Source organism: Ptychodera flava, chromosome 10 (genome assembly GCF_041260155.1).
Source record: "Ptychodera flava strain L36383 chromosome 10, AS_Pfla_20210202, whole genome shotgun sequence".
Taxonomy (NCBI): domain Eukaryota; kingdom Metazoa; phylum Hemichordata; class Enteropneusta; family Ptychoderidae; genus Ptychodera; species Ptychodera flava.
The window spans coordinates 29,667,815-29,686,856 of NC_091937.1; the positions used below are offsets into that span (position 1 = coordinate 29,667,815).

Below are 19,042 nucleotides of genomic sequence, written 5' to 3' on the forward strand. Positions count from 1 at the left end.
CATGATGCGGACCATTAATTACAATCACATGACTAACAAACATGTCTGTATATTTTCGCTGATGTGTGGCGTTGATCAGAAAATCTGAGCAATTGGTTACACTTCAGACTGGCATCATAATCCAAAGAGGCAGCCATGTTCAAGGCCAATATCATGCCAGCCCTGTGGAGTCACACTTATATTGCTAAGCACATCCAGTTGCATTGATTGATCTGAGTATCAGGGATGGTCACCCCCTGGCCATTTACCTTGTCCAAGGATACCGCCAGGTAACTGGCTGATGTACAAATGTCGGGGGTTGGGGGTGTTGTAACTGTCCTAGCCAAAAGGTAACTTGTATACTTGTATCCCTCAAATGGTAAAAGGACCATTACCTCCCTGGGCATTTAACATCCAGACATTATTTTGGCCAGCCTTAGATTCAATTTCTGATAAGAGAACGTCCAGGGGGTGCCTACCCTAGAACCCAAATCAGGTATATCTGATGTTCCTGCAGCCGAGCTTGGTTGTCCTCATGTACAAACTTCTATCCACACAATCAGTATTCTCAGGTCTATTTGATCAACAGCAAAGCAAGTTCACCAATCTGAGCTAATCTATTTGCAGTCCTGAACCCAATGTCCACTGGTTTTTGCACACCCTTCATGTACACACACAGTACAGCATCTTCAAAACAGTCTTTGCCATTCTTGCTTCTGACTTTCCCTCCTAATGCTATACATTTCTACTTTCATTTTCCTTCATCGATTTCACTTGGCTTTTTTTTTGTCAGTGTACACTTGAAGTTTTTATGATACATTCTCATGTCTCCCCTGTACAGAGCTTTATTAACTCTTAGTTTATTACCATTTAAATGTTACTTTGTACAATAAAAGATGTCGTATTCATGAAATGGTCATGTCTCAACTCTGTGTGGTTTTAGAGATGTACGTGTGTGTGCATAGGCATAGTTTGTAGCAAATGAGGCATTCCAGTCCAGAACCACAATGCCTCAGCTGTAATGCCAATACTAGTCAATGCTCGGAAAAGTGCCAAAATGTGAAAACTGCCAAAAACTCAATTATTTGTACCTCAGGGAAAAAAATTCAGATGATGGTTCATAGTACGTAGCCATATTTCGACCTTCCAGACTGATGCCAGTGTACAGAAACGCTGTACTGGGCATATTAAGCACCAATAGGTAGTCTCCTGGTCTTTGACCAGGGTATTCAGTGATCTTTGTGCATGTATGAAAGTTTCAATATCTCCAGATACTAATCTAATAAGCTCAAAGAAATTGCAATTTCTGAAAATGGGGAGTTCAAAACAAACTCATAAGTTGACAAACTGATCAGAAAAACCTGCTTGTTAGGTGTTGAACGCAATCACAGGTACTTCACAACTTCATAGTTCTACTATAGTCTTTTGCCAAAGAAAATATGTGGAGAACAACATGCCTAAGTTAACCAATAGGCAAAAGTGTTGCACACATGTTTGTTGGCCAGACTTTATACAGTACTTAAGATACCAGGGGTTCAACAGATTAACCTGAGAGTCAGCGATATTTCAAACCTACAAAATATACCGGTATGTCCTTGGTTGACATGGTAACAGGGTGCAAAGTTCAGCTGTACACTGAGCGACTCCCTTCTCAAAATATTTCCTTCTATGAGAAAGTTCAGTCGACCTAGATCAGGGCAGTTTTTTTTTCTGATAAGAATTAACAGACGATAGATTTACATTTTTGAAATCTGAGACGAAGTAATGCTGAGGTTTATTTTGATAGCATTGTGTCGGTGTCCCTTTTCAGTGATTACATTGAACTACTGACTCCAGACAGTTCTCAGTAACTCACACAACGTATGGACTCAAACAAAGCCTCTTTAACCCAAAACTTTTGATGATTCTCCTGTCTCTATTGCTGCTTGTTGAACACAGTCAATTGTTCTACTCCTAAACTCCAGGGTTCAACACAGACTACAATGTCCAATGTTATTGCTGACAAAATGAACTTTAGTCCAGACCAGTATTCTATTCTCACTACCTTCAACATGATTTTGCCACCTGAGTGAGTCGTAGAAGTCTAGGGCGGTCGACCATATTTTCAACACGGTGGATTTCTACTGATACAACACATAAGACTACAGAAGCCAAAGGGAAACTTTATACAGGAAATTCACGCCAGAAATGCCTGAAAAGTTGAAAATATGCATAAGTTTAGCTAGTTTCACAAACATACAAAACTTTTCCCGAGACAGTAATTAGTGTTAAAAGTATTTATTAGATAACAATTTCAAACTCTTGCTGTGGTGAGAAGTCAACGTTTTACCCACAATGCATTGCAGTATCATTGTACGGTATGGTAGTCTGCCACTTCGGCACAAGAGCAAAGGTATTCAAGGTCGAGATAATTATCAACAATAACATTAATATTATACACAAAGTGTTATGTTGGCAAGGATAATACCTGTTTTAAACATAAATGGATAGCGGAAGAAATTTACTTTGTAATGAACAGAAATACTATCAAAAGCTAACTGCTAATATTCCTTTAGGGAAATTTTAGGAAATTTCTGAAATCACTTAGAATTCTCAAAAGTTAAGAGTTATGTACAGGTTTTTTCCATTTGATGTTCGCTGCTACAGTAGGAGTGATTGGGTCACCGTTGCTGTGAGGGCACATCACTAATACTGATTACTTCTGGAAGGTCATCCTGGGGTGAAAGTTCAACTTCCATGATCCCGTAGAGGTCAATTAACGACTGCTTGCATTGTTGTATTGCCTGAAAGACAAAAGTTTGATATCATAATCTCGTATTTGATCAACATTTTTTAATGATCAACATTTCTTTTTATTACATGCCTCAATGTGAGTGCAAATTAGTGTATTAATTTGAATAGGAACATCTGGGGAGTTAGCTAGCCGTGTGAACGATGACCTGACTGGTTTCCATAGTTACCCTGTCTGGTTAAGCTCTTCGACGTTTTCAACATCAAAGTAGACATTTAATGCTAGATGTAAAATATCCATGCGTGCACTGCTATTTTGACTTTCGTTAAAATCTGTTTGATGCTGGTCGATAATGGTAAAATTGTTTGAGAATGCCCTGAATGCCATACAGCGTTAACTGTGAAAGGCATGTAATAAAAACATTATTGCCTGAATACATGGGTTTATGTGCCCTCGCAGCAGGAGACAATTTGCCCTCCTGATGTTGGGCAAATTGTCACCTGCTCTCGGGGACATAAACCCAGGTATTCAGGTAATAATATATAATATTGGATAAAAGAAAGTGGAGGATTGCAATTTCATATACTGTAAACTGGAATATTTTTGCGTGCGGGATATTTTCACATCTTTCGCGACCACAAACAAAAGGCGAACATTTCCCACACGCAAAGCTTTCTTACCTACTTATTTATACTCATGACATCATCCAACATGGCCACTGCTGACTATACTGCGTAATTGGCAAAATTTTGGTTCTATGTACATTTAGACTTCGATAGATAAAGTTGATATCTTTAGTAGAAAGACTAATTTGATTTGTCAAATGAAGTATTTGATTTCTCAACTTTATATTCGAATCCTATGACTCCTCCCATCCTAAGTATTTCACACAACTTTTGATTGATTGCACCATCACTCGCATCGGAAAATACCTTAAACATATACTTACATTTCTAAGTTTGCTATCCATTGCCTTGTTGGTTTTGGCTTCTGCTCTGAGTTTCTGAAAACAAGACAAAACTTTATGGAATTAATCCTCACGTATTATGTAAATGAAGACACAGATTTAAAACAGAAAGGTACATATGCCTTTATATTTCACTTTCAACAGGATTTGCGGCCATGTGTTCACTGCCAGTTGTACAAAACAAAGACTAACCCTTCCCTTTCATTGACAAACAATGTCTTTTGAAATGAAAGGAAAATCAAATACTTTCAAAGTTTCTTGTTCTGAAATCATTGGAAAATGTTTCCAAAACTAGCCAGCTGCCGTGACAGTCATGCTATGGCCTCATTACCTCATTTACACAGATAATATATGTTATAGCCCAAACAAGGGACTATGAGCCCAAGTGTAGGTGTCCACTTGCCAGACGTCAGGAGGGCAAATGGTCTTCTGCCTCAAGGATACATTGTCCCTTTCCTGTATAAAATATGTAATTTGATCATTTTTAAATCCCAAAGTTGTCATGTTGAAAATATGATGATGGTTATGCTGCAGGCGACATCATCATTGAATTACCATTGAATCCTATGGAGCGTACAACGTTCAATATACAAGGCATGTAATTTAAGTCTGTTGTGTTAGTCATTTAATAATCCTTTGAGTGCTGTAATTTTTCCCATCAAAATTTTAGTGTCACATTTTCCAAATTTTTATGAATTTTTCTGCAATTTTTTTATACTTATGGACAAAACGGACATCATATTTCGCGGGCTACATTTTTTGATAAAAATTTTAGCAAAAATCTGAAAAAAATTGAATGGGGTATATTTTATAAAAGTGACACAATTGACTTTGGCGCTCAAAGGTTAAGTTATCATGTTGTTCTGGATGCTCTTAACTCACACTTGACATGCACGTGTCACTCACCTTCATCTCTTGAACTGTGTAACCAATCAGTTTGGTCAGTACACTGTCGGACAATCTGACCTCCAATGACCCCGTCCCATCGTTGATTTTGGCTTGGAGACTCCATGATGGATGACAGGTCAAAGTACTCGTTAAAGTCATTATAAAACCCTGTCATTAAAACAAAACAAAACAAAACAAAAACTGACAGTCAATGAATGCAAAGAAAGTCATTATTGATAGTCTAAGAGAATATTGACAAATTGAGGAGCGTAGCTTCATTATTTAACCCTTTACCTGCCAGACTTCCCTATCTGCCACATCAGTAAAAAGCAGTATTGAGCCAAAAACATGTGCCTTTTCACCCCCTTGGCTTGGTATGTTATAGCAGCTTTAGTCTATAAAAATCATGTTTACAGTATCTGTCTTCAGGGACCGTCAAATCTTCAAGTCTTTGTTAAAATGCACTATATGGACAAGTTTTCCTTCACTAGTTTTAACCAACTTGACCTGGTGGTGAAATATGAACTTGGTAGGAAAAGGGTTAAATATGAAAAGATCAGTTGTACCTTGAGCTTTTTCACGTATGTAACACACATTAAACACTAACAGTATCAGTAGCCATATAGTAAATGTGCGCCCTCAGTGGTAAAGAATTTTTCAGAATTTTTCACTTAATATTACTCAAAGGTCCAGCTACCCCACTAACTCCAAAAAAATGTACCAGAAGTCTTGGGGTAAAAAGATTTACAAGTGGAATTATTCAACATGTATGCATCACACTACCTTTATCTTGACAACTGTCTTCTCTCTTACGGGTAAAAAATTACCAATGTCTGACAGGTTGCTCAGTGCTGGAGATGGGTCTGAAAGACATAACGCAAAGAGTTATATGGGTCACACATTAATGTTATTAACCTACAAAGTCAATATGACTTACTATTTGAAATTAAAATTGGCCGCTATCCTTGTGTTATCTCCATGCGGGAAAATAAAATTTCTGATTTTCACAAAACTCAGCCGGTGAATATTTTGTACACCCAATAAGCTTCAAAATGAGCCCCCGCAAGTGGAAGGCCGAAAGAATAATTGTAAAAGTTTGAGAGTCAGATGATCTGTCCCTGAAGTGCATTTCTATTTTAATCAGGTATACAGTCACCTGTAATCTAAATATGCCCATATATGGTCAAAGGGGCGTTCCTTGGTATTCAAAATGCCCATGTGAGGGCGCTGTTTTTAAAAAGCGGCCACCCGCTTAAAATCTGTGATTGGTTAGATTTTCTCTTTCCATGGTAACTGTGGCAAAATTGGAACAGGTGACAGTATACCTTTAATCACCTATTGATCATTATCACTATAACCAGTTCTGTTGGATAATTCATGCTTTCTGTTAAGTCTCCCATTGAAATAAATACACAGCATGTACATATAGAATGACGACATCAGTCACAGCAAACCTTTCTCCAAAGTGTCCGTTGAAAGAAGTTCAAGTTCAGCTTCAGTGAAATCATCTTCGAAGTCATCAAAGAGGTCAATATCGTCACTTTCAAGGTCACCAGCATTGCCATGGAAACTGGTTTTCTCTTCTTCGAATGTTTTTGTTCTAGTCGAAGTGATCATCTTTCTGTCCTGTTCAGCTTCCAGTCCACTGTAACTTACTGACTGCCTATCAGTTCCACTCACTGGTGAGCTGAAGCTTTTCGTGGGCAAGCGGTTGCCGCCAAATTGTCGATTGGCGACGGGGACCTCTTTTCCTCCGGATCCATAACTTGTGCTGGGTTGATTCCACACACTAGTTCCAGCTACACTGTCTCTATTAGAGCTGTTTGAGCTTTGCAGAAACTGCCTCCCGTTACTAGGCATCGTTGAGGTATTCCCGACACCACGTCCAGCATTTTGTGCCGTTACCGTGCTGTTCCGACTGCCCTGTATCAATTGTTGTGGTCGCCGCTGCTGCTGTGGTTTTAGTTGAGATCCCTGGCGCAGTGTAAAATTTTCTGCGACAACGGTTGGTGACTGACTACTGGTTGTGTCGGCAGCATGACCCTGAAACCAATTACAGTTATGTTTGTTCAATGACAAGCGTGACCACTGACTGTTCTTGCAGCCACAAACCTTTAGAAATGCACATGAATGATATGTGTAATTCATGCTTCGTGAAAAATATAGATGAAGTATTTTTCAGTAATATAAAGACCAAAAGAGCAACCTTTTATCAGGGAAATATTTAGCAAAATTAGTAGAAAAAAACGAATTTTTCCTGACCCTTGGTAAGAGAAATGTAATCATTAATTTCACCTCTTGTAATGCGAAGATTTGCAATTTTGCATCTTGAACACTGGGTGCAGAAAAATTGTCTGCTTGCTTGTTCTCATGACCTTGTCAATGACATTGCAGGGGCACTTACCTGGAATTGTTGTTCTATTTCATCAAGATGTTGCAAAACATCGTCATTGAAGAGATCATCATCATCATCGTCAATGTCCATCAATTCTCCTGCCCCAGTGTCCGTATTTCTGTCGTGCGAGGGCTCCCTGTCATTCCTTTGCTGCCGCCCCCATGACTGAGTTACCGGATAGGGTTGTTTGAAACCTTGGCTGTCATATTGAGATTCTCCACCTGACCACTGATTGGTTAAAGACTGCGGTTGTACATGTGAGACTTGCCTCTGTTGCTGCCAAGCCAATCCCTGCGCAGTTTCCATCGACCTCTGACCTCGGGTCAAAGTTTGATGGCTTGCACCGACATCCTGTTGTCTGATTGGCTGTTGCTCTTCAGTTGTGATGTCAGGGATTGTACTATTAGATGTCTGCATTTGCACTGGTGGGTCCACATTTCTGACAATTGAAATCACAACACTGTTTACAACACCAGTGACACAAAAACAACAGATCTTTGACATGCTTTGTTGATAGTTGAAAACAGAGACATCTTTATGAGCAAGACTGAAGAATACTTAGAACACACTAAACAATTTTACAAATTGACATGATCCTAGACGTTCCAGTTGATGAATAATGGGGCTGGGACACTTGAAGAGTTTTGGCCCATCTCCCTCATATTATTAACCAATGCCTTCTGAGGGTGCCTTTCCAGACAAGTAAAATACAAACATACCCCCTAGCAGAGTGGTGAATTGTACTGAAGCCCAGAATGGGTCCAGCGTTCTTCAGTCTGACAAAGATGGGATCACAGTTGTCATATATCAGACACAGACAATTAACATAAAACTTCTATCAAGTTTTTTGCAGCAAGTCTTTTTTGCATAGGTTGCAAATTGTCTAGGACCGACAGTAACATTTCTGCATTTATGCTTTTAAGGGTAATATATGCCTTGACAATGAAAAATTTCAGTTTTTAGCTCAAACTTTCCCAAAGAAAACTGCACCATTCACGCTCACAGTCAAGAACAAAATTTAGAGGACACTGTTCAAATCAGTGTTCTCCCTGAATAAGGTAACAGGGGCGTGGCGCCCTCTTGTAAATTCCGAGCGCCCCCTTGCCAGAAATGAAAAAGATTTATTTTTTGAAAAACAAAACAATAAAATGTACGGGGAAAAAAAGTTGACAGTGATTTACAAGCAAAATGCAAGCGTGAGCGTCGATCCTGCAGGTTGCAAACGTAATTCTCATCGATCTTGCAAATCTCGCGAGTTTGTGATGTCATCCGAGATCATAAGCCCATGTGCAACTTATTCATTGATGCACTGTCCCTCCTCCGAGGGACGGTGATTGATGGCAGCCATATTTGCATGGCACAGGCCGTAACGTTAGCCACGGTCAGTCCCTCCATAGGGGCCGTGCATTAGGTAACCAACTTAGCTGTATAAACATGCCTAGGAACTTAAGGGTAACCAAGGACAGCAGAGTACTCTGAAGTTTTTATAGGAGGTTAGAATTTCGCTTGTGTATTCCTTCCAAAGCAAAACGACCTATTGTTAGACTCGGTCGGACGTGTACGTGTATCAGGCTGAGAACAAATAAGCGTAAGTGTTATGGTGATAATTTTGACATCGATGAATAAATCAAATGTATGTCTGTCGCTATGTTTTCGTTTTCAAAAAATATAATCTTCATTGAAATCAGTGAACTGGAATAAAAGTTATGGAACACTGTCTCAGATTTCTTTTCCTTTGAGCTTTTTTATATGAAAAAAATCTGAAAAAATACTCCCCAAGTGCCACCAAATAACACTATTTTAATCTCTGTTTTTCAAAAGCTCCAATGGCAGGAGGGGGGACACCCCCCTCCTGACCTCCCCCCGCGACCGCTAACGCGGTCGCTTGTGGTGCTTCGCACCATGTCTTCGCCCTCTTTTAACAAAATCCTGGGGAGAACACTGCTAAATTATACCATTACAGAAAGAAATTACCCATTATTTACTGGTATTTGAAATTTAAAAGGGTTATCTTACTTATATTAACTCTTTTAGGAAAAAAATAGATTTTCAAATTTCACAAAAAACCAGACAAAAAATTCAATAGCTCGACAAAACTTCAAATGCTCGACAACCTTTAAAATGAACCCTAATAAGAAACAGACCCATAAAAATACTGCTAGAATTTGAGGTTCTGCATATCTTTTCCCAAGGTGCATTCCACCTTAACCGTTTGAGCACCAAAGTCGATTTTTGTCACCTTTACAGAATATACCTCAGTCAAATTTTTTTCAGATTTTTGCCAAAATTTTGATAAAGAACTGTAGCCAAGGATATGTGATTTCCATTTGGTCCAAAATTATCAAAATAATTACAGAAAATTAATATAATTTAATAAAATGTTGCATTAAAGTTTTGGTGGGAAAAATTGCAGCACTCGAAGGACTAAAAAGAATCTGAGTAACTGAATAGCAAGGAAAACTTAATGTTTACTGCCCTCAACGACAAATTTGTTTTATAATCCAGATGATAATTATTCACATGCCAGTATGTACGCTGACCTCTTTCTATTTCAAGCATCACAAAAAACGAAAGACACAGTCAATAAATATAAATAGAATCACAATTATTTACATACAATTACAATTATTTAAATACAATAACAATTATTTAAATATGATTGCAAATAAGTTGAGCTAAAAAAATGGGTAATATATAACAGATATTACATCACTCATGTAGATTTTCGAATGCTTTGTATTATGACAATTATAGCCATACATCATTGCTCTTGACGTGCCTAAACGCGCATTCCCAATTTCCTGGGAACAAATTACAAACTCTTTTTTGATGGAATGGTTCAGTAATTTGTCTTCGTTTACAATTCATGCAATCTTTTGTATCCAATGCAAATATCTGATACTGACGTCATAAATTCCAAATCGTGACGGATTGACCAGCCTTGAAATTTAATACATGTGACGATGTCGTCAACATGAACCGTAGTCCAGATGTCAATTCATGTGCTATGAACAATGCACGTGTTTATACTTCAAAGTGGTGTTGACAAGATTTTGTAAGCCAGGTTCGGACACGCTTTTTTTCAGGACCGCAGAAAAGAAACAATGTCAGGATTAAAAAAATGCTGAAAAAAACATTTAAAATTACAATTACAATCCCATGTTGTTCATTACAGTCATGGTCCCTGAGTGACAACAATGCTTTCTGTCCAAGTTCCCACAACACCACTATCAAAACAAGCCATTGAAACTTACATAACAATACTGATAAATAGTACGTGCATTCATGGATGCTGGAGAATTTTCCAGTGTCTATATTGTTTCAGAACTCAATGGCATTCTTTTGCTTTTGATTTGAAAATTAATCCTCCTTTTCTTCAGGGAAGGATTAGTCTGCAACTGCTAGGCCACATCGAGTTGCAGGTCAGAAAAATGCAATGCAGATCAAAACAGCTCCAATTTAATTTGATATGTCATCTCTTCAATATCTGTCAACACTCTGAGAGTGGATGGTTATTTTGGAAATCTCAACATCACACTTATCATTGTCATTTTGAACTTGACTTTGTATCACTTTTGGAGAAGTCAAAGAAGAAAGCTGATGGCATTTGGCAAACTTCGACATGGGCAAAAGTGTACTAAGCTGCAGAAATGACAAAAAAAACAAATTTCAAACAACAGCAAAAAACCCCCAAAATTCTGACTACCATCACAGAAGCAAAAGATCCTCCCTTCTTTCCAAGGTTATATTGAAAATGAATAACTGAAATCCGGCTAAGCTTTGAAACGGAAGATTGAAAGGAGGAGAAAGCAGCTGAACAGAGATGAATCGAACTTACATTGCTCTGGAAAGCACCATGACCTGAGAGTTCTCTTCCATGAGTGACTCAACGTCACCTCCGAGGATTCTGACATTCTCCGAAGTAAGCAGGAGAACTCCGAGACGACACTGGATGGTCCCTTGTACCTGTATCTATAAGTCAAACAATCATTAATGTAATTAAACATCAGCAGATCTTAACATTTCAATAAAATCAAGGCAGGGGATGCAACTTTTCTCGGTTTATTTATCTCATCATCCAATCTTTGTGAACCAAACTAAAGCCACACAACATTCAATATTGTTAAACAAGTAATTCCTAAGAGACCGTCTCAGATTGTCGCACAAGTTCATGAAACGAAATTCCTTCATTTACATAAAAATCCCCTCCCCCCTCCCCCTAAACAAAAGTTCAAAAGTGAAAAATGTTGATGCTTACCTGAGAGTACAATGCAGCATTTTGCTATAGCTACTGAAGGATATACTTCCCCTGACCATAGTATATCGTCAAGTAATCAATCAAATTTGAGTACTAACTGCAGTCACTATGACACGAATGAGTTAGAAATAGTTACAGCAAAATTTGTTTGTATGAGTGTGTAGTTTTTTGTTAATGTTTACATACAATGTAAGGAGAACTTGTAATCAAAAAACAAAAATGCGAAAGTGAAGTTCATTAATTGAATGGAGGTCAAACCCACTCACCTGTAAATGAATAAATTTCGCTTTTGAAACTTATGCGACAATCTAAGACAGTCCTAGATGTGACAAAAAACACCAGGTGTCACCGGTAGTTAAGAGGCTCAAAGTAGTCCTTTGTTTTTTATCACATCAATACATATGTTGTAATTCCATGGTTGAAATAGCTGTTGTAATTCCATGGTTGAAATAGCACTTACCTTCATTCCGGGTGACATGTCCACACTGAGATCCGGACAAGGTTTATACTCCATGCCTTGCAATGCCTGGACTCCATCAGTCAGTTGTAACATCAGCATTCTGCTACTATTGGTCTGCCACTTAGAAAGCAAAACAGCAACATGAATTTTGTGATTTTTTCTTTTTTTTTTTTTTTTTTTTTTGAGGGGGGAGGGGGAGGGGGGTTGTTGTACCACTGAATGCTAGGTTTACTAGTCTTTTCATCTGAGATCCCCCTCTTTACAGTACTTCTATTTCATACCTTTTTACTGAAATAGTCTGGCCAAACTGTGGTGGTAAAGTTGGAACTTTTACATCGCAAAAATACGTAGGAAAGGTTTAACCTTGTAAGAATTTGACAATTACTGTATTGGTACAGAAAATACATAGAGTCTGTTTCTCCTATGAACCCTGGAGACTTTACATCAATAGTTTTGGATAAAGAACTACTTAGATGGAAGGTGCTGTGGTTTTCATGTTTTTGATGTGGACAGACATACAGACAAACAAGCATGCATGCAGACATTTTTCTAGCCTATACAAATACTTCCAATATTGCCATATACACACATAGCATTGGAGCTAAAAATTGTTGCATGTACAAGAAACATTTGTAATATTCAGCAAAAATGTCAGGGAAGTTTCAGAAATTTCCGAAAAATACCACTACAATCTGGAAATCACACAAGTGCTGAGAATTTCAACTTTTGAATTCCCTTTCCAAAATGCTGAGATCTCTTCCTGTTCAGAGTCAACAAAGATAAAGCAACCATTTTGAATTCTAAATATCAGCTAATTTTTGGTGATTCGTTTTCTATAATTCAGAATGGGAATTATTCCAAAACTCTGCACAGTGGAACCCCTGATGTTTATTTTCAGTTATGGAAGCGGGTGGTTTGAAAATTACCTTGAACTTGAAAGTTTGAGCAAAAGTTTTAAAAGTTTCTGTTTCAAGGCAATTGTTACCAAAACCAATTTGTTGTACAGTGCATTTCAATTTCCCTACAGAGTAGCAACAGTGATGCTTTAAACCCTTAACCCCCCATTTACATCTCTACAAGTCCAACTTTGCCTTGGAAAACAATGTGATTGGTTCAAACCAAGGTGGTGAGAGGGTTACACTAACTATTATCACTTACTATGTACTTCAATATTTCACTGATATTTTTTTACTTCTGTTTTAGAAAACTCTGCACGTATACACAAACGTATAAACATTTATTCATACATGAAATCTGTCAAACCTGAGTGCCAACTGGACTGAAAACCCAAGAAAAGTATTACTTCGCAAGATGCCATTTACAGAACTTATTCCAAATGGGAAATACCGGTCTTGAATGACTGTTTGGCATTAGTTTCCAAGAATTCAGTTCAGACAAGTTTCAATGAATACGACGTGTTTTCTAGGCAAAAACAAAATCTTGTTTTGCAAAAATTTTCTTTATCCTCTCACTTACCCTTGGTGTTGTCTGAGTGAAAGTAGACGCCAACTCCTCTGGGTCAGTCCCACCTGAAAGTTTCTGTAGCTGTGAGTATGCTGGTTGACTGACATCCCGAACACTTTCAACCTGTACACGAGATGTACAAAACACATTGCCTACATCGATTGCTGTAAAATTTAGTTCATGTTCATGTTCTGCTACCAAAGTCACGTTGAAATGCTCCAAGTTCAACTTTGACAGCCTCTATAAGCATGATATCCAATGTTACTATTGACGACTAAATTTACGTGCAGACTAAATTTCATGTATTGATGATGGCAAAGTAGCATATTGTACAATATAATTGCCTTTCCAAGGCTAAGATTTTTGTATTTCAACTCATTTTACGGTTAAGAAGAGAAAAATATACACTTTCTAGAACATAAATAATGACAATATAAACAAAGTTACAGCTATTGTCCTATATATTAAATTCTAGAAAGCAGTGATTACACTATTGAGAATTGCAATTGTCGGCTTGAAAACTTAATGGGAAGATCGTGCGAAAATAAGCCAATCACATAGATCCTTTCAAAGATTTCCAGATTTACTTCATAGATAAAGCTCTGTTATTGGCCAATGACTTATCAGGCAGAAATGCCTGAATTAGGGGCTGATCAGTACCTGAGAAATAGTCCCTGATGTGAGGTCTGAAATGCAAGACAGATTTCACAGCTGTGTGCACAGGTCTGGAACAGGCGTGATGGGACAGGGATGAACACGACTACATCCAGCGCTCTGAACACATGCCTGCTATACAGACAGAGGTCAGTGACTGGTGTATCAGTATTGATTGTAATTTCAGGGCTGTATCTTTTCAAAGAAATGTTTCAGTTTTTATGATAAATATCATGAACACAGTCCATGAATGAGTAAAAGGAAAAAAACTCAAGACCTTTCACACAGGGTGGAGTCCACAGTACTGACATGCAGTAATTTCAAGTCCTTTATGGGGACAGATATTCAGACTTTCAAATCTTAAAACATCTTTTCTGATCTGCCTCTTGTGGGATTCATTTCAAAGCTCTTGATGTGAGAAAACTTTTTGTTGTCTTAGTTTTTCAAAAATCAAAACTTATTTTCTCCATAGACTTAACACAGGGGTGGCACCCATTCTGAATTTCAAATGTTTCTCCAGTACCGAAATTTGCACGGTGACCCCCATTTTTAATCTTCATTTAGAAAGAGAGTGAATGAGATATTCCTTGAGGAAAGTTTGAGCAAAAGTTTAATGCTTTCACTTTCGAGGCGCACACTACCTTACTATAACAGTCGTATATACACAGTTCTGTGAAGATCAATGCTCCCACAGCAGTCTACGTAGAGCTGTGTGCACAGCCCTTTACACGACTTATGTGCTCTGTACAGAATGCAGACATGCTTTTACACACCTGCACCATAGGGTTGTGCACAGGGCATGGCATGGAGGCAAAATCTGCTGTGTTACTGTCATGCAAACTCCACATTACCAATAATTTCATACTAGCTTCTTCTCTCTGTACTTTGTTCTCATTTTCTGCATGAAAAGTCCTGCCTACCTGTAAACAATACATTCCTCTCAGAATGGTCTTTTCTTGGGTGCTCAGTCCTCTAGGCAGACTTGGTTCCGCCAGTTCCTTCAAATCTCCGTGAAGCCACTGTTCATAGACTATCTCTTGTATTCTACTGGGACTCAATGATGTATTCTACGGAGAAAGTATACACAATGCACAAAGTATGTATCTGTAGTTTTAAATATAGTCCCTCGATCTATTTCTGAAAGAGAAACTAATTCAACACTGAGGTAAATATCAATACAGTCAAACCTGTGTATAGTGGTCACCCGCGGGACCAAGATATTCTGACCACTGTATGGAGATGGCTTTTCTGTAGAGGGTTGGTGTGGCATTACTTTCGGCGAAGTTGGTGTGCAGAGTGGTGAATTTAGGAAAAGATAATAGTAATAATAAAATTCCATAACATAAATATGTTGAAAATCAGGATACAGCCATTAAAGGTATACAGTCACCTGTAATCTAAATATGCCCATATATGGTCAAAGGGGCGTTCCTTGGTATTCAAAATACCCATGTGAGGGCGGTGTTTTTAAAAAGCCGCCACCCGCTTAAATTCTGTGATTGGTTAGATTTTCTCTTTCCATGGTAACTGTGTCCAAATTGGAACAGGTGACAGTATACTTTTAAGCAGTGTTTCATCCAGGATGGCATCAGCAAGGGGGATTTCCCCTTTACCAGAAAATTTAGGAGGGATTTCACTTGTTCATGTGTTCTGCTTGTATCTGTATCGGCTGACTGGCACCATTACATGGGGGCCTGGTCCCCCCTCGACAAATTACTAGGGGGTGCCAATATGTCAACAGAGGGGGAATCCCCCATCCCCCTCTCTAGATGAAGCACTGATTAAGTTTCTGAAAGTTTGTAATGCAGATAAAAAAATTGATCAAAATGACTCATTTCTTGCTTCTCAATCTGAGCATTTTTTTGACAGAGGTTATTCAGAGTCAGAAACGCTATATGCTGACCATTATACATAGGTTTTGAACCAAATTGTGGCACATGGGGCAACTGACCACATAAGAGTGATAGCTGTTCTGTAGATGGCCTTTAGTCTGTAAAATGTTACAGGACTGTCACAAATTAACCACTATAAGGATGTGACCGCTCTGTAAGGGTGATCACTTAGACAGGTTTGACTGTACTTACAATTCTCTTCTTTGGTTTTAAAAGCAGTCAACAGGGATGTAGAAAATTTTGGTTACATGTGGCCAAAATAAAAGTACAGGCGGTTACAAGTAGTGTATGTGCACATAAAGTTTGTGCAAAATGTCCTGATTTTTACTAAAACTAAATTTTCACAGCCGGCAAATTTTAGCTGACAGCTGTTGTTTTTGCCGGCTGCCGGCTATTTTCTACAACCCTGGTCAAGGAACATACCAGAACACTATTCTTTGTAACTTTAGGATGGAGTCAACAATCAGCAAATGCAGTACTTGAAAGCCATTTAACCCTTTGCGCGCCAAAGTCTATATTTGTCCCCTTTATAAAATAAACCCCAGTCAATTTTTCTCAGATTTTTGCCAAAATTTTGAGATAAACCTGTAGACAATGGGAGGGCCGATTGGTCCAAAATTATCAAAAAATTACGGAAAAATTCATAAAAATTGTTAAAATTTTGCACTAAAATTTTTGCGGGAGAAAATTACAGCGCTCAAGGGGTTAAAGGCCTGATTTCTAATCCCTTGTTTACATACTGTTAGTTTAGTATACTGCATGACACATTATTTGAAACTGCCAAAGCAGACGCCATCGGAATCTGATTAAAAGTCTGGGCCTTTAATAAAGGAAAATCAGTAAAAGCACTGACTAAATGTTCTGGGACACAACTTGAAGACTTGAAAATTATCCTGTGAAATGATTGCTCCTTTCCTTGGCCATTTTGAATTTTCCATTCCAAAAATGCTTCAAATTCAGACAAACAGCATTGGGATTACTATACGTTATTTTATTGTTTATCATTATAACTGCACTGGCGGACACAATTTTCTGGAAAAATTGTTAGATTTGTAATAGCGCTGATCGCAAATGACGTCACTGTTCTCTCTCATTAATATGCATAAATAAACATTTGTTCGCATTTTCCGCATAAACGACGAAAATAAAACCTGGGAGTGTTAGAATGGCTATTTAGCGTCACACTTATTCGTATGAATTGATGACTGAGACTACAAGCTGCAACAACAGCCGCGCATACAACGACAAAATTTGTCCGAATTTCAGCATATTTGTCCGAAAGTCGCGCGCGTGCAGCTATATTTAGTAACAAACCCGAAATCGCGATCAACGCTATTCTTATAAAGACTTGTAAAGATTGTCCAACATGGATCTTTGACCTGTGCACCCCCATTTCACAGTATACAGGTCCAAACTTGCAACTGAAACCAACGGAGTCGGGCCAAACCATGATATTGAAACGGGTGAATTAAGTACCTGGTATTCATCTTGTATCCACTCAATACAGGCATGGCACCACTCTTCCTTTGCTAAGATGTGGCAGGAAGACTTCAAGTTACTGAGTACCCCGGAAGCTGTCACAACCATTTTGAGACAACAAACGACTTCAACTTTCACAGCGCGGTCGTATTTAAAAAATTCAAGTCGAAAGCCAATGGCAAGTTTGACAGTCTCAAAACCTGTTGACAGAGAGAGGAGAAGAGTCAAAGGAGGTACAGCCCTTCAACGGGGCCTGAGTCGCTTGTGAACCGATACACGACGGCCGCTGCATCAAGTGCATGCATTAGACTTTTCTAATGGCATGCTAGCTGCAATAACATACATACCACACAGAGGCCGCAGGCCGTCGCGTATCGGTTCATGAGCGACTGTGCCTTTCAGCCTTTCATGATGGTTGTGTTGCTGCCTGGCTTTACATGCTTTAGTCTAAAGACAAGCATGGAGGTAAACGACAAAACACAAATGTCTTTGAGTTGCCGTGTAGTACCCTCATAGAAGGGTCACACTACACCGTCCACACGGCAACTCCACGCACCTGCGACAAAACAAAGGTAGCTAACCAAAAATGTCGTCACTTAAATTGAAAAAGAGAATGGATCAATGACGCAAGACGCACTGTGACACTACTCACAGTAAAACCATCGAGTTACACGCGAGATTCGCTGCCTCCCTCCCTCCCGCCGTGGTCAAACTTACCGCCATTTTCCTGACAATCCTGACAACTCGGCGTTTTCAACACTTCATTTCGAATAGCGCCACCAACGCCAAACTTGAGAGCATCTCTATCATCTGCACTATTAAAAGAGTAAACACTCAGCTTGGTTAATTAAAGAGGGGTAGCATTGTAGCCACTAGCCACTTTTAGTCTATTTCGTAATGCACTTTAGATCGCTTTCTAGAAACCATTATTTACCATTATGTAACTTAATTATGTATCCTTTTAGTACATTATTGCTTGTCATTTTTCCGCCCACATTATGACCTCGTTTCGAATTATTAAGTCAAATAATAAAAGGTTTATAAATTTAGCCATGTATCTTTCATGAAGCACGGAAAAGATCTGAAATTCGCGGGAAAGCGTGCCACACTTCTTATCTGAAACTGATATCCCTGACGAAGCAAGAAGCACTCCAGGGGGAGATAACGGTACAGACTTGGAATCGCAACTTGACAAGAGGAAAAGAGAGATGACTGACTGACAGACTTAATGTATTAACCCTTTGAGTGCTGCAATTTTTCCCATCAAAATTTTAGTGCAACATTTTACCAATTTTTACGAACTTTTCTGTATTTTTTTGATAATTTTGGATCAGATGGACATCAGATTTCACGGGCTACAGTTTTTCATCAAAATTTTAGCAAAAATCTGAAAAAAATTGACTGGAGTACATTTTATAAAGGTGAGAAAAATTGCCTTTGGTGCTCAAAGGGTTAACTTAAAAGTTCGCAGTGTTGCTTAGTTCCTTAAAGACAGTATGATAAAACAGTTGAGTGAGTTACACAACAGACAGCGGGAATGTTCAAATGCAAAGCGAAGTGTGGTAAGGCAATCTATACACAGACCCATAACGATTGTGATATATCCACCGTTCGTATGCCATTTAGCCACGCACGCTACGGGTAGGCCTATACATAGGAGTTATTGAAGTGAAATTGCAACATGAACTTTGGAACTGTCTACGACATGATTAGGGAGCCTTCAGTAATTACAGGGGGGTAGGCCGGGGAATTTCGCGCACACCTGTACTGTAAAATGTGACCCTCGCCCCTATCCTCCTGTCTAAAATGTGACCCTCCCCCTTGTCCGACATTCTAAAACTTGACCCTCCCCTCCCCAACCACTGCGGTATTCTC

At 38.7% G+C, this 19,042-nt stretch overlaps 1 protein-coding gene across 1 annotated transcript; it reads right to left on the reverse strand.

The window, feature by feature from the left end:
• Window positions 1-808: 808 nt before the first annotated feature.
• On the reverse strand, window positions 809-17,990 carry LOC139142452 (recQ-mediated genome instability protein 1-like). Its single transcript, XM_070712391.1, has 12 exons — window positions 17,885-17,990; window positions 17,165-17,367; window positions 14,717-14,863; window positions 13,155-13,265; window positions 11,679-11,798; window positions 10,799-10,932; window positions 6,970-7,399; window positions 6,020-6,608; window positions 5,349-5,428; window positions 4,584-4,733; window positions 3,660-3,713; window positions 809-2,762 (listed from the first exon to the last, which is right to left on the reverse strand). Exons 2-12 carry the CDS (start codon window positions 17,273-17,275, stop codon window positions 2,640-2,642), a joined length of 2,049 nt encoding a protein of 682 aa, XP_070568492.1. The 5' UTR covers window positions 17,276-17,367; window positions 17,885-17,990; the 3' UTR covers window positions 809-2,639.
• Between the last annotated feature and the right edge of the window lie 1,052 nt (window positions 17,991-19,042).